The sequence below is a fragment of the Mirounga leonina genome, unplaced genomic scaffold (genome assembly GCF_011800145.1).
Source record: "Mirounga leonina isolate KUSES-001 unplaced genomic scaffold, KU_Mleo_1.0 Mir_92, whole genome shotgun sequence".
In the NCBI taxonomy this organism is placed as follows: domain Eukaryota; kingdom Metazoa; phylum Chordata; class Mammalia; order Carnivora; family Phocidae; genus Mirounga; species Mirounga leonina.
Window position 1 is genome coordinate 12124000 of NW_023270852.1, and position 25239 is coordinate 12149238.

The following is a 25239-nucleotide window of genomic DNA, read 5'->3' on the forward strand; positions in this document are numbered from 1 at the left end:
CAATCAGTGGTATGGCAATTGCAATAGCATTATATAGTGACAGTAGCTACAGCTGTGGTGAGCACAGCATACATATAGAGTTGCTGAATCACTATGCTGTACGCCTGAAACTAATGTAATATTGTGTGTCAACTATATTTCAATAAAAACTAAAATAATAATATCCCTAGAAAGTAGACTGTGATAAGTTAAAGATGCATATTTTATCTCCTAGAGCAATCACTAAAATAACGAAAGAGTTAAACCAATAAAAAAAAAGATAAAATGGAATCATAAAAACTACTCATTAATCCAAAAGAAGGCAGAAAAAGAGGAAAAGGGAATAAAAAAAAACAGCAGGAGAAAACAGAAAACAAATAGCAAGATAGTAGCCTCAAATCTAATCACATTAATAACCACATTAAATGTAAATGGTCTAAATAACCCAACTAAAAGGCAGAGATTATTAGATTGCAAAAAAAAAAAAAATACAAGACCCAATCATAAACTGTTTATAAGAAATGCATTTAAATATAAAAACACAAGGGGGTGCCTGCGTGGCTCAGTCGGTTAAGCATCTGACTCTTGATTTCAACTCAGGTCATGATCTCAGGGTCGTGAGATGGAGCCCCATGTCGGGTTCCTCACTGGGTGTGAAGCCTGCTTAAGATTCTCTCTACCTCGGGGCAATTGGGTGGCTCAGTCAGTTAAGCGTCTGCCATCAGCTCAGGTCATGATTCCAGGGTCCTGGGATTGAGCCCCGCAACAGGCTCCTTGCTTGGTGGGGAGCCTGCTGTTCCCGCTGCTTGTGCTTGCTCTCTGTCTCTCTGTCTTTTGCTCTCTCTGTGTTAAATAAATAAAATCTTTAAAAAAAAAAAAAAAGATTCTCTCTCCCTCTCCTTCTGCCACCCCCCAAAACACACACACGTAGATTAAAAGTAAATAGATGGAAAAAGATACTCAAAACCAATAATACTCGAAAGAAAGTTTTATTAATATAAAAGGAGATTTCAGAGCAAAGACTATCACCAGGGAAAAAGAAAGTCATTTCATAATAATGAGATCAATTAATCAAGAAGACAAAATAATCTTAAATCTTGGGGCACTTGGCTGGCTCAGCTGATAAAGAATGAGGCTTTTGATCTCAGGGTCATGAGTTCGAGTCCTACATTGGGTGTAGAGATTACTTAAATAAATAAACTTAAAAAAAAATCCTAAATCTTTATGCACCTAGTAAGAAACCTTCAAAATACATGAAGAGGGGCGCCTGGGTGGCTCAGTCGTTAAGCATCTGCCTTTGGCTCAGGTCATGATCTCAGGGTCCTGGGATTGAGCCCCGCATCAGGCTCCCTGCTCGGCGGGAAGCCTGCTTCTCCCTCTCCCACCCCCCCTGCTTGTGTTCCCTCTCTTGCTGTGTCTCTGTCAAATAAATAAATAAAATCTTAAAAAAAAAAAAATACATGAAGAAAAACTCATAGAATTAATAGGCAAGGAGAAATAGGCAAATCCACAATTATAGTTGGAAATTTAAATACTCCCCCTCAATAACTGATAAGAGCAATAGGCAGAAAATCAGCAAAGATACAGCAGACTTGAACAACACCATCAACCAACATGGCCTGATTGACGTTTATAGAACACTCCACCCAACAATAGTCAAGTGCACATACCAAGATATATGATGTTCAGGGACATAAAAAAAAAAAAAAAAAAAAAAAAGGTTTTAAAAATTTTTAAAGGATTAAAAAATATTGAAAGGACTGCTACTCCTGAAACCAATATTACACTGTATGTTAAGTAACTAGAATTTTAAAATGTTTTAAAGGATTCAAGCCATACAAAGTATGTTCTCAGACCACAATGGAATTAAACTGGAAATTGATAACAGAAAAATCTCTGGAAAATCCCCCAACATTTGAAAACTACATACCATGCTTCTAAAAAACTCAGGAATCAAAGACATCAAAAAAGAAAGAGAAAGTATTTTGAACTGAATGAAAATCAAAAGAAAACATATCATCTAACATAGTGAAGAACCATTACTAGATGGATATAAGATATAAGACAGATTTCAGAGGTACGCATTTCCAGGGCCAAAAGAATTCCTCAAATTGGAATACATTATTAAGGAATACACTGTATTGGAGTTATTGGAGACTGTATCAGACCAAAAAAGAAAAAAGAAAAAGTGATAATAAGGATTTATCACCAGTTGTGTTTTCATTTTAGGTATTTTTACTCTGTCTATGCCACCAATAAACCAGTTAGAAAAAAGCAAACAACCAAAACACACCAGAATTTGCAAAATACCTAAAGCAGTACTTAACGGGAAATTTACAGCATTAAATGTCTATTAGAAAAAAGGAAAGGCCTCAAATCAATGATCTTAGTTTCCACCTTAACAAACTAGAAAAGAAGAACAAATTAAACCCAAAGTAAGCAGAAGAAAGAAAATAATAAAGATCAGTGTAAAAATCAATGAAATAGCCAACAATAGAGAAAATCCTTGTGACCAAACACTGGTCCTTTGAGCATATCAATATATTAAAAAGAATAATAAGAAAAAGTTATGGGGTGCCTGGGTGGCTCAGTTGGTTAAGCGACTGCCTTCAGCTCAGGTCATGATCCTGGAGTCCCGGGATCGAGTCCCACATCGGGCTCCCTGCTCAGCAGGGGGTCTGCTTCTCCCTCTGACCCTCTTCCCTCTCGTGCTCTCTGTCTCTCATTCTCTCTCTCTCAAATAAATAAGTAAAATCTTTAAAAAAAAAAAAAAAGAAAAGGTTATGAATAAATGTACGCCAGTAAATTGATGACTTAATGAAATAGACAAATTGAAGACACAAATTACAAAAGCTCACTCAAGAAGTAGATAACCTAATAGTCCTATACCTATTCAAGAAATTGACACTGTTATTAAAAACCTTGTCACAAAGAAAACTCCAGGATCATGTGGCTTTATTGGTGAACTCTAGCAAGTATTTACAGAAAAATAATACCAACTCTATATGAAGTCTTCTGAAAAATTGAAGAATACTTCCCAATTAATTCAATGAGGCCAGCATAATCCTGATACCAAAAACAAAGGTATTATAAGAAAACTATAAACCAATATCCCTCATTAACAAAGATATAAAAATTTGAAACAAAATTTTAGCAAATAGAATCCAACCATAGAGTAAAAGGATAATGACCAAGTGGGGTTTATCCCAAGAATGCAGGGTTGGATTAACATTTAAAAATTAATCAATGTGGGGTGCCTGGGTGGCTCAGTCAGTTAAGCATCTGACTCTTGATTTTGGTTCAGGTCATGATCTTGGGTTTGAGATCAAGCCCCAAGTTGGGCTCCATGCTCAAGGTGGAGTCTCCTTGGGATTCTCTCTCTCCCTCTCTCTCTGCCCTCCCCCTGTTCATGTGCTCTCTCTCTCTCTCTAATAAATAAATAAAATCATTTTTAAAAATAATCAATGTAGGGCGCCTGGGTGGCTCAGTCGTTAAGCGTCTGCCTTGAGCTCGGGTCATGGTCCCAGGGTCCTGGGATCGAGCCCCACATCGGGCTCCTGCTTGGCGGGAAGCCTGCTTCTCCCTCTCCCACTCCCCCTGCTTGTGTTCCCTCTCTCGCTGTGTCTCTCTCTGTCAAATAAATAAATAAAATATTTTAAAAAATAAAAATAATCAATGTAATTCACCATCTTAGCAAATAAAAATAGAAAAACCAGGCAATCATCTCAACAGACACAGAAAATTCATTTGATAAAATCCAACATCCATTCCTGATAAAAGCTCTCAGCAAATCAGTAATAGAAAATCACTTCTTCAATTTAACAAAAGACTTTTGCAAAAAAATCCCCACAGCTAATGTTATATTTAATGGTGAAAGACTGAATGTTTTCCTCCTGAGATCAGAAACAAGACGAAGATGCCTATTGTTACCACTTCCTTTCAAGACTGTACTGGAGATACTAACCAGGGCAATCAGACAAGAAGAAGGATTTTTTTTAAAAGACCTTATTTATTGGGGCACCTGGGTGGCTCAGTTGGTTGGGCATCTGCCTTCAGCTCAGGTCATGATCCCAGGGTACTGGGATCGAGCCCCACATCGGGCTCCCTGCTCAGCAGAGAGCCTGCTTCTCCCTTTCCCTCTGCTGCTCCCCCTGCTTGTACTCCCCCCCTCAAAAGAATAAATAAAACCTTAAAAAAAAAAGACCTTATTTATTTAAGTAATCTCTACACCCAACATGGAGCCCAAACCCACAACCCCGAGATCAAGAGTTGCACTCTACCAACTGAACCAGCCAGATACCGCCACAAGAAAAAGTCTTTAAAGACATCCAGATTGGAAAATAAAATAATAAAGCTTTCTTTATTAGAAGATTTGATTATCTCAGTTGAAACTCTGATGGTATCTCACTAATAAGTGAGTTTATTGCAAGGTTGCAGAATACAAGGATCAATATATAAAAATCAAATTTTTACATATCTTACCACAATTTAAAAAATACTATTTACAATAACCCAAAATCTATGAAATAGAGATAAATCTGACAAAATATATGAAAGACCTGTACACTGAAAACTACAAAATACTACCAAGAGAAAGTATGTCTCCTAAATAAATAGAAAGATGTACCTTGTTCATGGATCAGAGAACTCAATATTGGGAAGATGTCAGTTCTGTCAAACTGAGCTACAGATTCAGTGTAATGCCAATCAAAATCCTATCAGGCTTTTTTGTAGAAATTGACAAGTTGGTTCACAAACAAACAGCCAAAACAAGTTGGAAAAAGGGAAACCAAGTTGGAAGGCGAACACTATCTGACTAAAAGGTTATTGTAAGACTGTTGTAATCAAGATAGCACGGTATTGACAATAAGAACAAATAGATCAGTGGATCAGAATGTAAAGTCCAGAAATAAACCCATACTTATATGGATAATTTATTTATTTATTTTTATTATGTTATGTTAGTCACCATACAGTACACCATTAGTTTTTGATGTAGTGTTCCACGATTCACTGTTTGTGTATAACACCCAGTGCTCCATGCAATACGTGCCCTCCTTAATACCAATTGATTTTTAGCAGTGGAGAAAGGACAGAATTTTCAACAAATGGTTCTAGAACAATTGAGACATCCGTGAGCACAAAAAAGATCTCGGATCCATACTTAACACTAACATACACGAATACAGAACAGATCAGAGGCCTAAACATAAAACCTACAACTATAAAACTTCTAGAGGGGAACATGGGAGAAAATCCTTGTGTAACCTTGGGTTAGGGAAATATTTCTTACATATGACACCAAAGAATGATCCACAAAAGCACAAATTGAAAAACTGGCCTTCAGAAAAATTGAAACTTACCGTTCTTCAAAAGAATGATAAGCCACAGACTGGAAGAAAATCTTTGCAAAACATGTATCTCATAAAGGATATCCATTTGTATTCATGTGTCAAAACTCAAAAAAATTATACACTTTCAATATTTACACCTGATTGTATTATCAAGTACAACTGAATAAATCTTTCAAAAAGATGAAGTTGAGCTAAGGCAATATCATAGGAGATGCACATAAAATATAGAAGAGAGGTAGAATCCTTAGGACTTGGTAACAGAAAGAGGTGAGAGATGCTCAGTTTCCTTTATTAAATGTGGATTCAAGTAAGACCTTTATTTAATATAAGTAGCTATTTAATATAAACCAAAAATGATTGCAGTGTTAAATCACTGCATTGATGCTAGTTGGGTTTTGTTGCTGTTGCTGTTGTTGTTTTTGTTGGAAAAAAGGGATCTAAAAGAATCCAAGACAAAGATAAAGAAAAAGTCAATGATATCTTTCTCCCCTAAAATGTAGCAACAATGGCTGAGGTATTTTAACTCAATGGCTTAAAGATTCACTTAGCAAAGTAATTTTTATGTAACTAAAACAAGAGGATAAACACCTCTCACTGGGTTTATGTAAAAGCAAAAAGGGGATGCCTGCTCTTTTATACTGATCTGACTTCTGAAATGGTTTAGACAGAAGTCCAATGCCACCTGCCCCTGCTGGGTTATGCCAACGGAGAAAGGCCAGTTCTGCAGGGTTTCTCTCTAAAAGCCTCCCAGTTTGCCAATATTTCTCCAACTGCCTCCTATGAAAAATCCCATCCTACAAAGAATAGCACAGACAGAACTGGAGATCTGTTGAGTTTATTTCATTATTTCCAAATTATTATTTGGAATTATTTCCAAATTACTTCCAGTAGAAAATAAATATTTTCTCAAGGCAAAGTTCAAAGTTACACTAGAATATTGGGTTCTTTTGCTTTTAGCTGGAATCATATTATTTAGTTAGAATCAAAGTTGATAGTTTAAGATGGTTTTGATCCATACAAATGGGGAAAGAAATTATTACTTTGTTTGCCTGATAGCATCTTTTGAAATCACATGTCCAGGAAAGGGGAGAAAAAATAGTAATGATGCACTTTGTTTAGAAGAATAGAAACCGTGTTTTAGAGGAGAATCCTCTTAGGTCAGTGCCTCCCACCATCCTCTAAGGGCACTGTTACTGTTTCTACTGGTTCAAATATGCAAACAATAATTATGTTTCTCAAAGATTCTACAAAATCTACCCGGCCTACCTTCCTTTAAAGAACTGCCAGCCCCCCTTCCTCTTAGAGGGATTGGAAATTGCCGCAGCCCCCCACCAAGCCCCATACATATTCTCTCACTACCTCTACCCTACATAATAAGTCTGTGATCCAAACTATGCCAATCTGATTCTCTCTCCACCATATCTGACCGTTGAGCAAAGATACTTAGTTAGATAAAAAATGAATGAAGCAGAGACATCTAAGAGTAGCTAATTAGAAAAGGCCAACCCCCTAGTCCCTGCTGCTGGGATCCCTGGAGTTTCCCTTGTTCTTGATCCTTCCTCAGCCCAGTTTGTTCGACTCTTTCTTACTTAATTTTGTATAACAAAGAATTCAGTGGTCTTTGTCTTCAGGTCAATTTCCCTGGTGATAGGAATATCTCTGTTATTCATGGTGGAGCCCTTGGATCACACTTGAGTTTGAGCTAATGACTCTGGATGGGGGCTAGTGACCAGAAAGACCAACCAGGTGACTAGGGGATTGGGCCTTTGGGCCAGGAGATATTAGCCCAACCTTCAGAAAGGAAAAGGGGGTGCAGAATGAGTGCCATCATGGAGCCAGTGATTCAATCAATCATGTCTATGAAATAGGACCTCAATAAAAACTCTGGACACTGAGGCTCAGATGAGCTTTCCAGTCAGCAAACATACTCGTGATTAATGTGCTGGGAGCGTGGTAAGTCCTGATTCCATGAAGGGAAGAGACAGAAGCTCCAAATTCAGGACCCTCCTAGACCTCGCCCTATTGGTCTCTTCTTTTGTCTGGCCCTAACTTTTATCCATTATAGTAAAATGGTAATCATAAGTACAGCACTTTCCTGAGTTCTGTGAGTCATTTAGCAAATTGTCAAACTGAGGGGATAGTGGGAACCCATGATTTGCAGCCAGTCGGTCAGAGCACAGGTGGGTGGAAACACCCAAAGTTTATGGCTGGTCAGTGTCTGAAGTGACAGCAGTCCTCTTGGGGACTTTGCCCTTAACCTGTGAAGCCTGCACTAACTGGGCAGTCAGTGACAGAATCGCATTGCATTATTTCATGAAACACTCTCTCTGCCTCATATTCCTCATCTGTAAATGGAGACAATCATGGTATTTCGACTTCAAAGGGTTTTTGTGCAAAACAAACGAGTTAATATCCATAAATCTCTCAGAACAGTGGCTAGCATATATCAAATACTATGTAAATGTTAAAGTCAGTTTTTTAGTTCTTGTTGTTTTGATTACTGAAGTCTAGAACTGGCTAATGTAGCAATTATCAGGCTTTTCTGTTAAAATCTAAGTAACACTGAGAAAACACTGGCTCCCACCATCAGTCAGAAAATGTTAACCACACTAATCCTGTAGATGGTACTGACACTAGCCAGCTTATGTTCTGCACACAAATGAGCACTGCTGATATCTATCTCATCTAGCAAAACTCAGGCCAGCCAGCTTGTGCCAGCGCCAGAATATCACATGCGTTTTGCAGCTCTGGGAATCATCACTCCAGAGATTAGGGGCCTTGTTGTAAATAACGAAGCAAATTGTTAGGAGGAATAGTACACACGAAGATCCTTACTTTTAGCTTGTCGAGTCACCAGGCATGACACTTGGTGAGCAAATCCTAAAATGATACATACATGTCACCTCTCGGCTTAGCTATGGGCTACCTCCCAGTGCGCTGGAATGTTTCTCCGCTCATCGGTAATGGGAACCAACCCCTCAAAACTCACTCCATTGTCTTCCATCTTCGTGTCATTTAGAACATACTTGGAAGTGTTCCAAATAGTTGCTGAGTCCAGGAATAAAGTTCTTACCAGAAAATTGTCTTGGCTGCTTTTTAGTATTATGATTTCATCCCTCTGTTTCTGCCCTCTCTTGGTCACTTTCCCTTCCCAGCTACTTCTGTGAGAGCTTTCAGAGAAGGCCAGGAATGCTCTCCCTGCCATTGTTCATTCCAAATTCCCACTTATGAAACCCAGTCTTCAAACCCAGGCGCCATGTCCTCATGTTGTTACAGAAAAAAGGAGAAAACTAAAATTAAACAGTACTAATAGAAGATTTTTCCTGGCAGTGCCGGTATAATTCCAAAGATCATTTCACTGCTTGATCTCGCAACAGCAGACAGCCAGAGCTGCTCAGGAGCTATTAAACAAAGCCCCCACAAGGAACTCGGCTCCTAACGATTTCCAGAAAGCGGTCTGTAGAGCTCACTTAGGCTTCTTCTAAACTGATAAAAACACAGAGTGAACAAGAAGTATCAGGACTAGAATCCAGGTCTTCTTGCTTCGAATCTCATGTTCCCCACGTACATTATACATGATCCCTTCCAGATCTAAAATTCTATAATCCCAGGCAAGATTAAAACAAAAATAGACACTGCCTCATTTCCTACCAAAACTGGTTTTCTCTACCACCAGACCAGTGCTTTCAACCGAGATGGCATGGAAAAGCATTGGCCCAGCGAGAGGAAGGTCCAGGTCTAAATCCTGGCTCTACTATTTACTAAGTGTGTGAAAACGAAAAAATCGCTTTATAAATCTGGGCCTAAGGCTCCTCATCTGCAAAAGCAGGGGCCCTGGTGGTCACTGAAGTTTAACCCTTCTTAGCATCAAGACCTACCCTATGAGACCCTGCAAATAGACTGCTTCCAATCTTGTTAGTATCAAAGGACACTCCAGCCACATATAGAGATGGAGAGGAGGCTAAAGTGCTGTTTTTCCCTTCCCTGTCAAGCTTCACAAGGTTAGATATGCTCTTTCACTCAGAGCTCTGAAGCAAATGCTCCAGGAAAAAAAAAAAAAAAATGGTAGTCATGGTTTAACAGTTTTATGTATAAGAAATAACTAAAGTTTTTATTTAATAAGTTCAACATGAGGCCACAGAATGACATGCCTGCTGAAGACTCCAGTATCTAATCAGGCGCACACAGGGTCCAGAACTAAGAAGTTGACAGTCCTGGTCAACTCTGAGCTGGTCAAACCACACCTAGGGGTCTGCATCCGACTCTAGGAGCTATGATCTAAGACATTAACAAAAGTGTTCACAGGCAGGAAACCAAGATGAGGAGGAGGCTGAGAAAACATGTTTCCTTCAAAGAACCTGGCTATTTAACCTGGAAAAGAGAAGGCTCAGGGGAGACTCCATCTTACTTCCAGCCAATCTTTGAATCACCTAGGTCTCAGCAGAGCTGAGACCAAGTGGGGAGCTGTGGAAGGAAGGGGCTGCCTCAAAAGGCCAACGAGCTCCCTATCTCTGGAGAAGCAGCAGGAAGTGGGGTGGGTGCTAGAGATGGGGAGGGACATGATGGAATTCAATTAGAATTCCAGTGAGGAGCAGCTCCAATCTATTTGGGGCATCTTCCCCCACTCTCAGCAGTGACTAGATTCAGTCTTATTCAGTGACTATATGTAGAACCATTTTAATAATTTGCTCTTTACAAAGCACTTTATACTCATGTACTTTTAAGGCCAAGTTGCTGCCCATCTTCATCTGTCTTCTCTAAACCTTCCAGCAACTAAGATTGACAACCAAGCTGCCTATTACCTTCTGAAGACTTCCATGCCTTCCACAGGTCCTCCACACTGATGAGCTTATCCTCACCATGGAAGGTGCTGTGTTTCACTGTCGGGTCATGGTAATTGAGGTCTTCCCTCAGGAACTGCAAGGGAAAAGCACACAAGTCACAAGAGATACCTAGGAGCCAGCCCACCAAGATCTCCATGCAGGCCATCCAGCTTTCCACAGCACACTCCATCCACCCAACGTACATGTGTATCACACCACTTATCTGTCTTTCCAAGTGCATATGTCCTAGTTACCAACTACACTGCCTCTTCTTTTTTGTTGTATGTTTCACTTGAAAAAAATGAGTAAGTCCTCCCTCATATTTTTCTAATTATGGATAGATACTAAATAATAGTTAACCAGAATTCAATCAGCTAGAAGAAGGAAGAAGGATGGGGAAAAAGAATTAACAATTTGCGATCACTTGTTTATACACTAAGCAATATTCCAAGAACTTCTACAATACTTTTTCATCTAATCCTCTACAACCAATGAATTATCACACCTATTTTACAAACGAGAACAGTAATACTCTAAGATAATGCAACTTGCCCCAAATCACATTAAATTGAGAGATTAAATTACTTGTTATGATGGTTTTAAAATGTGTCCACAATTCTATGACAATCCTCCCACAAAAGGTGAATTCCCCTCCCCCTGAATATAGGCTGACATGAGTGACTCATCTTCTAACAAACAGAATGTGGCAGCAGTAATGTCAAATGACTCCAAGGCTAGGTGAGAAAAGGCAATACAGAGTCCACCTGGCTCTCTCCCTTTTGGGACACATGCCTTGAGAGTCCTGAACAACATATATGGAGCCTGGCTACCCAAAAGCCACCATTCTGGAGAGATCATGTGGAAAGACCATATAGAAATATAGAGAGATGTCTGAGCAGCCGCAGCTGTTTGTCTCCACAGCCCAGGAGTCAGACATGTGAGTGACTGAGGCTTCAGGTGATTCCAGTCCCCAGCTTCTGAGTCACTGCATCTGATCTCAAGTGGACACAGATGAGCTGTCCCTGCTGAGCCATGCCCTGGTTGCAGGTAAATGACAAAAGAAATGTTGTTGCTGTTTTAAGCCATTGAGTTTTGGGGAAGTTTGTTATACAGCATTAGATAACTCAAACATTTCCTCAAGGTTACAGCTGGCAAGTGATGGATTTGTATTCCAACCCAAGAGATCTCACTTTATTGTCCAAATTTTTCCCCAGCACTGTAGATGCTGTCCTTTAATTATTGGTATTTCTTTTCATAATATACTCTTACAAGAAAAAAGAAAAGCAAAAGAAATCAAAGCTTTTAGAAATTTTTTTTTAGATTTTATTTATTTCTTTGAGATAGAGAAAGAGGAAGAGAGTGCATGCGTGCACAAGCAGGGGGAGCAACAGGCAGAGGGAGGGGGAGAAGCAGGCTCTCCACTGAGCAGAAAGCCTGATGTGGATGGGGCACCTGGGTGGCTCTGTCAGTTAAGCGTCTGCCTTCGGCTCAGGTCATGATCCCAGGGTCCTGGGATCGAGCCCCGCGTCGGGCTCCCTGCTCCATCGCAGGGAGCCTGCTTCTCCCTCTCCCTCTGCTTGCTGCTCCCCCTGCTTGTGCTCTCTCTCTCTCTCTGTCAAATAAATAAATAAAATCTTTAAAAAAAAAAAAAAGGAAGAAAGAAAGCCTGATGCGGGGCTCGATCCCAGGACCCTGGGATCATGACCTGAGCCAAAGGCAGACGCTTAACCAACTGAGCCAACCAGGCATCCCAAGAGAATTTTTTTTTTTTTTATTTTATATTTTATTTATTTATTTATTTTTAAAGATTTTATTTATTTATATGACAGAGAGACACAGCGAGAGAGGGAACACAAGCAGGGCAAGTGGGAGAGGGAGAAGCAGGCTTCCCGCTGAGCAGGAAGCCCGATGCAGGGCTGGATCCCAGGACCCTGGGATCATGACCTGAGCCCAAGGCAGACGCTTAACGACTGAGCCACCCAGGTGCCCCGAGAATTTATTTTTAATAAGGATTACACAGGTGACGTGGTAAAGAGCCCAGAGCAAAGAGATTTTGTCGATTCTTAGAAAAACGAAACTGATAAAAGTATTTTTTGATTTTTTTAAGTCAGCCTTTTAGGCCATCTGACCTTCAATTCATTTTATGCTGTAAGTTGTGAGTTTTAACACTTTTTCCCAAGTTGCCACCCTGTTATCCCAACCCCATTCATTAAATTATCTTTTATTCATTTTGAAAAATGCTATTTAGTAATAAATTAAGTCCTTATGTATACTCGAGTACATTTCTAGGCTCCGCATTCTTTTGCACTAAATGATATTTCTATTTTTGTAATAGCGGTTGACTATTTTATTATGCCTTTTATTTTATTTTATACTTCAATAATAATTTCTAATGCCTGGACCCCCTCTTCCCATGGCTCTTATATTTCAGAATATTTCTTGTCAGTCTCAGCTGTTGATTTTTCAAAATTAATTTTAGGACAATTTTGTTAATTTATTGAGAGTCTGATTGCTCTCCCTGGACACCTAAGTGATGAGATCACTAGACCTTAGACAGCAGACACAGGGACATCTCAGGGAAGACAGAGTCACAAGCAGTCTGACATAGCCAGTCTGGGGACAGAAATTCATTCATTCATTTAGTCAACAGATGTAAAATTTCTAAGTACCGGGCATAGTTCCAGGCACTAGAAATGCAGTAAGTAATAAACAAAACAGATACAAATCTTTACCGTCATTGAGCTAACATCCTCTTAGGGTGAGAGAGACAATAATTCCTATAAAGCAAGAAAGAGGAATAGGAAATGCCAAGAGTAGTGGTATTCATGGTCTGTCATTTTAGACAAGTCAAGGAAGGTCTCGTTAAGAAGGTAACTTTCAAGCATATATCTGAAGGAGATGTTAGAAAGGCAAGCAGAATAACTGGGAGAAGAGTATCTGAAGCACAGGGAATGGCAAATGCAAAGGCCCTGAGGAAAGAACATGCTCAGTATGTTCAAGGAATAGCAAGGGGGCCAGTGTGGCTGAAGAGAAATGAGAGGTGGTGACTAGTGGGACATGAACTAGGGAAGAACCAGGGGTCCAGATCATAAGCCCTTGTAGACCATTATAAGGACTTGGACTTCGACTCTGAGAGGGAAGCTGTTGGAGGAATTTGACAGAGATGCAACATGATCACATTTATATATATATATAAATGTGCATGTGTGTATATATATATGTATATATACACATATATATATTAAGATTTATTTATTTATTCCAGAGAGAGAGACAGTGCGTGCGCACGAGTTGGGGGGGAGGGGGGCAGAGGGTGAGGGAGAGAATCTCAAGCAGACTCCCTGCTGAGCACGGAGCCCAACTCGGGGCTCAATCCCACAACCATGAGATCACCATCTGAGCCAAAACCAAGAGTCCAATGCTTAACCAACTGCACCACCCACGTGCCCCTACATTTATATTTTTTTAAAGACTGTTCTAATGGGTATTAACGAGGGCACGTGTCGTAATGAGTACTGGGTGTTATACACAACTAATGACTCGTTGAACACTACATCAAAAACTAATGATGTACTTACTATATGTTTGGCTAATTGAACATAATAAAAAAATAAAAATTAAATTAAAAAAATAAAAGACTGTTCTAAATGCTGTGTGGGAGAGCAGACTATAGGAGGGCAAGGGCGAGTGCAGAGGAACAAGTCACGTGGCTACTACAATAATCTAGCTTGAAATGAGGTAGTAGTGTGGACGTAACGAAAAGTTGTCAGGATTTGCAAATATTTTAGAGAGATCAAATCTGTAACCCCCAGATGACAGATATGGGGTATGCCCTGTGTTGGCCCTCTTGGGCTCTAACCCAGACCCTCTTAACCTAAGACTAGAGAAACACACATCATATGCAGGCCTTAGGAGCAGAAATGCCAAAATCTCCAAGAGAGGGGATTTTCTGCCATTCCCAGCTAGCTTTAGGAAACCATCTGATGACACATACCAGCTGCTGATCGGGAACCAATAAGAAATAGACTGCTTTTTATAGCCAAGTCTGATCACTGAGGTATACAGAGGACAGAGAAGCTCATGGGAAGAAAGTACAAGGAGGACCTGCATGGGGCTCACATCCAGGGTCCATCGGTGCCCCATAAACCATGCAAAGAAGGAGTGGGATCAGAAAACAAGGCCAGCAAGAAGATGGTGCCAAATGAGGAATGTGGGCTGACAGAAGCTCTACCTGAAGGAAGGGCCTGAAGCTGAAGGGAACCTCTTTAGAGAACAAAGACATGGGATGCACCAATCAGACCTTAAGAGGAGGAAAGGCAGTATACTATAAATAGAAAGAGTGCACAACCTATAGAAACAGACCCCTTCCTTCCTGTGTGACTTCTGGGCAAGTGATTTGGCCTCTCTGACCCAGTTTCCCCATCAGAATGAGAACTAGGCATCCCTCTCATCTAAGCGTGCTAAGGAGTAAATGAGACATGCTTGCAGAAGTCAAAAGCTGCCTTTGCACCTATCTTTTAAGGGCCCACAGAGCATTTTCTAAACGGAACCCATATTTAAAAATCAGATTTCATACCAAGAAAGTCCAGCTTTTCAGGCTATCTTTATTTTTTTTTATTTTTTTTAAGATTTTAATTTTAAGTAATCTCTACACCCAACATGAACTCACAACCCCAAGATCAAGAGTCCCATGCTCCACCGAATGAGCCAGCCAGGCACCCCCAGGCTATCTTTAAAAAAAAAAAAAAAAATCTAAAGATCTAGACACTGAACTCCTAGATCTTAAGGGCTTAAGGGCTGCAATTCAATTGCAAGGGAAATGGTGGCTCAGGGACTTGTCAAGAGCTGGTGTTGGCATGGCAAGCTCATTATTTTTATATAGGTTGTCCATTACAAATTAACTTCAAAATGCAACATTTTCTGAAGATGCTTTTATTCACATTTTACTTAAAGCTAAGAAAAAAAAAGTCAATTGTCCATATCAAAGGACATGATGTACATGTTGTCATCTGGAGCCGCTTGGTGGGGGGGGGGGTGCTGGCGGAGGTCAGGAGGCCTCCACCCCCACCCCCAGGGCACCACTCCTGGCTTTGCAGAAGGACCGGCAACAATGTGCCAGAGCTGAGCATCAGCTGCCCCCTTCTGAAGAGGCATGTGCTCTCTGGTCTGGGAGCAGAGAGCTTGTGATTCCTGATGCACACAGAAGCACTCTGTTACGTTGTAAAGCACAACTCAAATGTTAGTCGTCATTATTATTGGCAGGCGGGTGAGATAAGGAAGGATATGAAAGTAAGAGAAAAAGCTTCTTCATCAAAGGAGGCTCTTCTGGGCCGTGTACGCCCTCACCAGTGTTACTATCTCCCCTGCCAAACCATAAAGGCTTTCATGGAGGTCCCAGTGATCCAGCCATAAACACAGCAGACAAGAATGCTGCACCGAACTTGAACTCTGACGTCCAATGTACCTGAGGTAGGCTCTGCCACATATCACTGAACTCTGCCCTACATCCAGCTAATAGCTAACGTCTGATTTAAGACAAAGTTTAAAAGCAACAAAAAGCAAAACCCAAACCAAACCAAAGAGGCGACTTTTGGCTCCCACAACAAAGATTTACTATTTCAGACTGAGAACAAGTAGCTCTTCTCTCAGGAAGGTCTAAGAAGGCTCCCTAAACGTCTCGCCTTACCACGGGGAATGCAGCACTGGCTGGAGCCACAGCTCAAGAGCTCTCTGAAGAGCCGGGACCAGCTGTCACGAGGTATGTTTAGCTCTATGAGCTCAGAAAAGTGATCTCCCTGGCGGTGGTGCAAAGAATTCAACCCCACCCCCACCCCAAGTGAAGCAGTAGTGAGGAGATGTGGGTGAGAACAGATGGACGGGAAACATCTCTCTAGAGCCCCCAACAAAACAGGCGCAGCCAGCTTCAGCGGTGAACAGAATTCACGGATGTAAAGCTGGAAGAGGAGGAGCACACCTTTGGGTGCAGGGATCCGGGCAGAGCTCCTGGCTATCTCCTTAGAACCAATTACTCCTCCCTCCCATTTCCAACTGTGTTCCCAACTGCTCACCTTCCATGTCTCCCAAACCAACCCACAGCACCTCCACTCCCACTTAGCCCCCTCCTCACACATACACACTCTTTAGAACCCACAAGATACATGTCCCACATCTAAGACGCTTCCCAACTCTTGTGCACCTCTTCGACATCTAACAAGGACCCACATTTTAGCTATAATAGCTCTAAATGCCATCTGTACAAAGTGCTGGGACTTGGATGTCTCATAGGTGAAGTATCTGTCCCCAGTGAGATCAGAAGCTATTGCTGAGGGCACAGAGAGGACAGTCATTTCTCACTCACCTTTGTACATCTAGTCCCACTTCTGCCAGTCCATCTACCACATTAGTCACCAGAATGACCTTTGTAAAGTACAAATCTGTAAACTACACCAGTGCACCTACTTAAAATCTCATGCCTCCTCATTACCTACAGAATAATGCCCTAGCTTCTTGGCCTCCTATTCAAGGCCATTTACAATCTGGTCATAGACTAACTTACCAGGCAGCCATTTTCCCTCCTTACCAGACAACTATAGTCCAGACCAGGGGCCAAGAAACTATGACCATGAGCCAAATCCAACTTGCTGCTTCTTTTTATAAATAAAGCTTTATTGAGACATAGCCACAGTCATTCATTTAGGTACTGCCTATAGCTGCTTTCATGTTATAAAGGCAGAGTCAAGTTGTTGTAACAAAGATTATATGGCCAACAAAGCCTAAGATATTGACTATATGGCCCTTTATAGAACATGTTTGGGGCACCTGGGTGGCTCAGTTGGTTAAGCGTCTGCCTTTGGCTCAGGTCATGATCCCAGGGTCCTGGGATCGAGCCCCACATCGGGCTCCCCTTCTGTCTGCCTCTCCCCCAACTGGTGCTCTCTCTCTCTCTCAAATAAATAAATAAAATCTTTAAAAAAAAAATTTTTTTTTAAAGAAAAGAAAATGTTTGCCAACATTTGCTCTATATACATCAAGCCACTCAGGCTCCTTGAAAAAACGATTGCTCGTTATACCTCTAAGTGTTTATACAATGTGCTCCATTTAAAATGTTTTCTCCTTCTCTTTATCTGCTAGAGAAAAAGTCACTGCCTCTGTGAAGTTTTCCAGACCTCTCCCAAGCAAGTTAATTGCCCTTTTCCATTTATTCTCTTAGTTCTCAGGGTATACATTTATGACAGTACACTATAATTACTATTGCATCACCACCCCTTTACTATCCCTAAGCAACTCAAATATAGAAACCATATTTTATTTGTCATTTATCTCTAACCTGTGTCTTACAAATTCTCTGGAACACCTAAACAAATAATTAATTTAGCTCCATAAGCCCACCTCCAAGCACAGGTCTGGCACAGAGCAGGATATGTGGTTATTAAATAACTGAATGAATGTCTCTCACCCTACAACACCCAGCAGGGTGCTTAGCTTACCATAACTAGTCAATGCATCTTATCTCCCCTACACAAAAGGAAGAAAAAGGTCCCCAAATTGTCAGCCAATGTAAAATAAAGATATTCAGCTAGGGGCCAGGCAGTTACACTGGCTTGGATTTGGTGTAGCATGATGGTTTAGAGCCTGATTCTGGAGCCAGGCTGCCTGGGTTTGAATCCCTGTTCTAGCACTTACTTTCAGTGCATCATGCACATCATTTCTAAAATGGAGATAACAGTAGTACAAAACTTCATAAAACCCTCAGGTTGAGGGTATTCATGAAGTACTTAGAATAGTCCCTGGCACAAAATAAGCTCCCCTATGTGTGTGAGTGAAGCTCTCCTAAATATGAATATATTTCATGTATTGTATGAAGAATATAAAGATATTAAGAATGTGCAGTCCTGGAGCTCACTATTACAGTGATGCTGATCTCTCACATGTAAAGAAGACCCACAGGGGAGGTAAAAGATAGATATGTCCTAAGTGCTTGCTATATGAAGGCCATGTGCCAAGAGATCAGCAATAGAGAAAATTAAGACAAGGCACTTGTAATCCACTGACCTTGAAGGTCTGTTCTGTCCTCCTCTATGATTCTTACTTTCAAAAAAGCGTTAACTCCAATTAAAACCAAAATTTCACAACCTTATGCAGCACCCTACCTGACTTCAACTGCCACTTCCTCCCATCTGCTGTGATAATGAATTACTTGAAAATCTCTGAAAGCACCAAGCTCTTCACCAGTCTAACGTCTTTGCACATGCTATTCCCTCACCCAAACACTCTACTTCTTCTCCTGGTCATTCTAGTCATCTCTTCAGACCCAAATTACATGTCAGCAACTCTGTGCATGGGTAAAACTAACAGGTCTTCCTCTTCTGTGACTCCCTCACAGCATTCACTCATCCTCCCGTAATATCCTCACCCGTTGACATGGCTATTTCCACCACTAGAGGAACTTCTTCCAAGGCAGCCGCTATGCCCTCCTGCCTTCCCTTTTTCTCCTATATATCCAGCACCTAGCATTCAGCACCCAGCACATACGCAGGTACAGAGAATCCCTCTGGGATCGAGTCCTTGCCATGGAATCATCCTTAAGATGTTGTCAGATCATGAACTGGGCACATGACAGAGATAAATCCTAAAGGTAGCATCTCAAGTTCCAGCCTTCTAGGTAACTGGCCAGAATGGCAAAGACTGGGAAACTCTGACATCTCTTGTCTTTCAAACTTTCAGGACCAAAGTACATAAGCTAGCCAAGGACTACTGGCTGGGGAATCTTTGTCTTAGGAAAAGAGGATAGAAATAGGTCACTAATTTCAAAATATTTCCCCAGAGAAAAGGGATCATCTTCTTAATTGGGGTCAAAACTATCACATCTTTCAGAGAATGAATACACAGCACTGGACAGAATGCGTTGTGGGTAAGGATGTTTTAGAAAATTGATGAATTAGAGGGGACTTCTGGCTTGATAGCATGAGAAGCTCCATGGATCCACTATCCAGTGAAACTGGCAAAATTATTTTTTTAAAGCAACCGTTTAAAGTTTCTGGAAATGGTCCTAGAGCATACACCAAATGAAGAAAATTTTGCCCAAGAATATCTACTAAAACTCAGTAAGAACTGTGAGAATCTGTAGTACCTGAATTAACACCTGCTCCCTCTCTCTCTCCCCACTTCCAAATCAGTAAGACAGGAACTCCACTCCAGACTGGTGCCGCCAAGAACACTGGGTTCTCTGATCCCAAGCTCCCAGCTGGAGGGCTATCTGCCTGAGAGAAGCAGGATATCAGCATTTCTCATGCTGCCCCCAGTTACTCTTGCTTAGGCTAAGTTCTAGGTGAGTCCAGCCAAGAAACGGGCCTCCCTTCTTCCACCCAGCCCCCACTTACGAAGCAGGGACTTCACCTTGGACGCAAAGCCACTGAGGATCCTGGGGCCCTGACTGCCATTGCCCTGGCTTATAAGACAGCAATTATACTTTGGGAGAGGCAAGCCAAGACAGCCTGAAGCTACTGCCACACCTCCACGGAGTGCTCAGCTCCTAAAGTGGGGTATCACTCAAAGAGAAGCACATCATTATCCCCACCTCCAGCTCCAGAACCATGGCTCAGAGATTTTGCCTGGGGTGGAGAGCAGGCTTTACACAGAGTTTCTAACCTCTTCCTAAAGGAAATTATTTTATTTGCAACAGACTGTGAAGGAGTTCAAGACCAAGGGCATTCTCAAAAACAGTTGAGGGTAGTGGTAAAAGGCATTTAGGAGATTGGTGGATTCATTAGAGATAGAGGTTAACTGTAGGCTGGAGAATTTGCTGGTGAGAACTGGAGAAAGAGCTGGGAAGAGCCCTCCTGGGGTAAGAACAAACCTCACTTATCTCAGGAACTATTCTTTCAGAGGAGCCCCAATATGACTGGATCCATCTGTGGAGTAAAGTTATGTCCCAGCACACGTTGAAAACAATAGAGTAATCAGACAACAACTAAGCTTAACAGCTAAATGTGGCCAGGAAAAAAGATTCAATGAGGGCCCTACCCAAACCATTGTCATCCAAAGGTGACTGTGGACATATCCAAAGCTCTACCCTCTGAGGAGAAACATGAGAGGCTTCATACTGTAGAGGATGGGTGGGAATGGACCACTAACAAGATCTTGCCAGCCACCAAACAAATAAGCAAATAATAATAAGCCCCAGAGGGGGTTGAACCAGTTCCCAGAGTTGCTACAATATACTATCAGAAACAACCAGTTCCCAACAAAAATATACAAGGCATACAGATTAAGAGGCAAATATGACCCATACAGCAGAAAAAAACACAAGCAAAGGAAACCATGAGAGTAACCAAGTTTCAGATTTAATAGAAAAAGACTTAAAAGTAGCCATTATAAATATGTTCAAATACTAAAGGAATGTGTGATGACAAAGTCACATCAAATAAAAAATATCAATAAAGGGGTGCCTGGGTGGCTCAGTCGTTAAGCGTCTGCCTTCAGCTCAGGTCATGATCCCAGGGTCCTGGGATCAAGCCCCTTATCAGGCTCTCTGCTCAGCGGGAAGCCTGCTTCTCCCTCTCCCACTGCCCTGCCTGTGTTCCCTCTCTCACTGTGTCTCTCTATATCAAATTAAAAAAAAAATCAATAAATATAAATTACCAAAAAGAACCAAATAGATGTTGTGAAATTGAAAAGTACAATAACTAAGATGAAAATTATAGGACAGAGGCTCAAACAGGAGAGCTGAACCAGCAGAAAACAGAATTGGCAAACCCGAAGAGAGACTGAAAGAGATTACACAATCCCAAAAATAGAGAGAAAAAAGAATGAAGGAAAATGAATCGTCTCAGAGAAATGTGGCACACCATTAAACACATATGCATAAAGGGGGAATCAAAAAAAGACAATAAAGAGAAAGGAACAGAAAAATATATTCAAAGACACAATGGCTGGGAAATTCCCAACTTTATTCAAAAACATTATTCAGAAAGCTCAACAGACTCCAAAGAGGATAGGATAAATGCAAAAGGATCCAGAGGCACATCACAGAAAATACTGAAAGCCAAAAGCAAGAAGAAAATCTTGAAAGCAACAAGAGAAAAATGATTTGTCACATACAAAGTAAACTCAATAAAATTAAAACAGCTACCTTCTCATCAAAAACAATGGATGCCAAAGGCAGGGGGATGACATGTTCAAAGTGCTAAAAGAAAGAACTGTCAACCAAGAATCTTATAGCCAGCAAAACTATCTTTCAAAGGTGAAGGCAGGGGCGCCTGGGTGGCTCAGTTGGTTAAGCGACTGCCTTCAACTCAGGTCATGATCCTGGAGTCCTGGGATCGAGTCCCGCATCGGGCTCCCTGCTCAGCAGGGAGTCTGCTTCTCCCTCTGACCCTCCCCCCTCTCATGCTCTCTCTCCTTATCTCATTCTCTCTCTCAAATAAATAAATAAAATCTTTAAAAAAAAAAAAAAGGTGAAGGCAAAATAAAGAGACTTCCAGATAAACAAACACTGAGAAAATTCATTGCTAGCTGACACACCTTACAAAAAATACTAAAGGGGGCGCCTGGGTGGTTCAGATGGTTGAGCGTCTGCCTTCGGCTCAGGTCATGATCCCAGGGTCCTGGATTGAGTCCCGCATCGGGCTCCCTGCTCGGCGGGAAGCCTGCTTCTCCCTCTCCCACTCCCCCTGCTTGTGTTCCCTCTCTAGCTGTCTCTCTCTCTCTCTGTCAAGTGAATAAATAAAACCTTAAAAAAAAAAAAATACTAAAGGGAGTTCTCAAAGCTAGTAAATGACCCTAGATAGTCATTTGAATCCACATGAAAAAATAAACCTGCTCCTTTTTAAATAGATTCACTCATTCACTTAACAATATTTACTGAATACCAACACTGAGCCAAGCACTATTCTAGGTGGCTAGGGATTTAGCAGTGAATAAGACAGATCCCTTGCCCTTATGGATATTCTAGACAATAAATAATAATCAATGATTAAATGACAGAATCCAGAAGGTGACTGAGTCCTTAAAAGCAAAACAAACACATCAAAAAGAAGTGATATGTAATGAAGGTCTGTGCCAGAAATGGGGTAGAGGTAACAGAATTCATTACTAAATAGGGTGGTCTGGGAAAGATCTCATCAATAAGAAGTCTGAGAAAAGAAAAAAATATTTGGGAACATAAGGGAATTATCAAAGCAGATATCTGGGAGAAGACTATCCTAGGCAGAGGTAAGAGCTAGTACCAAGGCCCAAAGACAGAAACAACAAGACGTGTTTGCAGACCAGCAAGCAACGTGACTGGAGTGAAAGACCCAGAGAGACTTAGGATCTATAATCCATAGGGAGATGGTAATGATAAGGTAGAGCCAGATCACATAGGGCCTTCTTGACTCTGGTGGTGACTCTGGCTTTCGCCCTAAAAGAAAAATGAAGCTATTACAGGGTTTTGAGCAGAGGAGTGAAATGATCTGGTTTACATTTTTTCTGTTAAGCTCTCTACCTACTACACTGAAAACAGACTGTAGACATGGTGATCTGTGAGCAGGGCAACTGTACCTCAGTGCCTGTAGGGGAGTGGTGGTGAGAAATGATTAGATTTGGGACATGTTTTGAAGGTAGAACCCACTGGATTTATCAGTGGATGTGGGGTGTGAGAGGAAATATGAATGATTCAGAGTATTTGGGGCCTAGGCAACAGAAACAATGGAATTGCCTTCAACCGAGATAAGGAAGCCTGCGAGTAGAGCAGGTTTTGGATGAGGTGATACTCAGAATCCAGTGTGAAGTATGTTAAGCTTCTGATGCCTTTAAAATTCTTAGAAGAAAACACAAGGGTAAATTTCCATGACGTTCGATTTGACAATGGATTCTTAGGACATCAAAAGCCTGAGGAGCAACAAATATAAATAAATAAACTGGACTTTATCAAAATTAAAAACTTCTGTGCTTCAGAGGTCACTATCAAAAAAGTGAAAGGTGAACCTACAGAGTGGGAGAAAATATTTGCAACTGACATACCTGATAAGGGACTTGTATCTAAGATATATAAAGAAATTTAACAACTCATAGTAAAAAGACAAACAGCCTAATTAAAAAAACACAAAAAGGATATGAATAAAGCATTTCTTCAAAGAAGATATACAAATGGTCAATAACCACATGAAATGATGTTTGACATTATTAGTCACGCAAGTCAAAACCATAATGAAATATTATTTCACATCCACAAGGATGGCTGTGATAAAAAAAATCAGATAATAACAAGTGTTGGTGGGGATTTGGAGAAATTGGAATACTCATTCATTGCTGGCACAAATGTAAAATGGTTCAGCCACTTTGGAGAACAGTCTGACAGTTCCTCAAACAGGTAAACACAGAGTTACCATATGACCCAGTAATTACACTCCTAGGTATATACTCAAGAGAAGTAAAAACATATGTCCACAAAAACTTGTACATCTATATATAGCAGCATTATTCTTAATAGCCAAAAGGTAAAAACATACTAAATGTCCATCAACTGATGAGGGAAAAAGCAAAATGTGGTGTGTCCATACAATAGAATATTCTTCAGCCATAAAACGGAGTGAAGTTCTGACACATGCTACCATATGGATGAACCTTGAAAACCTTATGCTAGGTGAAATAAGCCAGGCACAAAGGACCACATATTGGGGCGCCTGGGTGGCTCAGTTAAGCATCTGCCTTCAGCTCAAGTCATGACCCAAGGGTCCTGGGATAGAGTCCCACATTGCATCGGGCTCTCTGCTCAGTTGGGAGCCTGCTTCTCCCTCTCCCTCTGCCTGAGGCTCTGCCTACTTGTGCTCTCTCTCTGTCAAATAAATAAATTTTTTTTAAATCTTAAAAAAAAAAAGAAGACCACATATTATGTGATTCCATTTGTAGGAAATGTCCAGTATAGGCAAAATCTATAAATACAGAAAGCAGATTAGCAGTTGCTCAGGGATGTGAGGAAGAGGCAGATAGGGGAACAATAACCAATGTGTATGGGCTTTCTCTTTGAGGTGATGAAAAGTTTCCAAAATTAACTATGGTGGGTGCCTGGGTGGCTCAGTTGGTTAAGCGACTGCTTTCAGCACAGGTCATGATCCCGGAGTCCCAGCATTGAGTCCTGCATCGGGCTCCCCGCTCAGCGGGGAGTCTGCTTCTCCCTTGGACTCTCTCCCATCTCGTGCTCTCTCTCTCTCATTCTCTTTCTCTCTCTCTCAAATAAAGAAATAAAATCTTTAAAAAAATTAAATTAAATTAAATTAACTATGGTAATGGCTGCACATATATGCGAATATACTCATAACCATGGAATTATATGCTTTAAATGGGTTAAATTATATGGTATGTGCATTTTATCTCAATAAAACTTTTTAAAAAATTGATGGGTCAGACCAGGGGCCAGGCAAATGTTTTTTTGTAAAGGATCAGGCAGTAAATATTTTAAGCTTGGTAGACCATACAGTCTCTGTTACAACTACTCAGTTCTGCTCTTCTTGTGTGAAAACAGCCATCGACAATATGTAAATGAGTAAGAGGGGCTCTTGTACCAATAAAACTTTGTATTTATGGACGCTGAAATTTGAATTTATGGAAATTTCACATGCCATAAAACTCTTCTTTGCATTTTCCCCCCAACTATTTAAAAATGCAAAAGCTAGTCTTAGTTTCTAGACTGTAGGTGTATTTAGTCAAGGGGTCAGCAAACTATGACCCCTTTCTAAAAACAGGAAGGGGGTCATAGTTTGCTGACCCCTTGACTAAACACACCTACTCCTCCCTCTGTAACAGCTTCAAGTATTAAGGAATTCTCTCTCCCTTACAATCCCCATAAACAAGAGTCAACTTTGATTCCCCTCTCAGTTTTTTCCCCCATACTACCGTCTCTACACATGGCTTTCCAAGACTCTGGGACATGAAATTCCAGCCAAGCACTTCATAGCAGGAAAACCTCCTGGACTCCGTTTCCAAAATAGAACACTTGGCAAAAGAGTTGAGGGCTCACCATGTGTTCCTTTTAAATGCTACTCACCTTTAGGCGGTGAGGGGACAAGGGAAAAGGCTTGGGAACAGAGAATATAAAAGAGTAA

The 25239-nt window shown here is 40.9% G+C and overlaps 1 protein-coding gene across 4 annotated transcripts in view; it reads right to left on the reverse strand.

Annotated features, from left to right (window-relative positions):
• The window catches only part of STIM1 (stromal interaction molecule 1), a 186763-nt gene that overhangs the window by 44851 nt on the left and 116673 nt on the right, over positions 1–25239 (reverse strand). For all 4 annotated transcript variants that reach the window (XM_034995408.1, XM_034995409.1, XM_034995410.1 and 1 more), the window contains exon 3: positions 10136–10250. In XM_034995408.1, coding sequence (XP_034851299.1) covers positions 10136–10250 — 115 coding nt within the window. The remainder of the gene's footprint in view (positions 1–10135; positions 10251–25239) is intronic.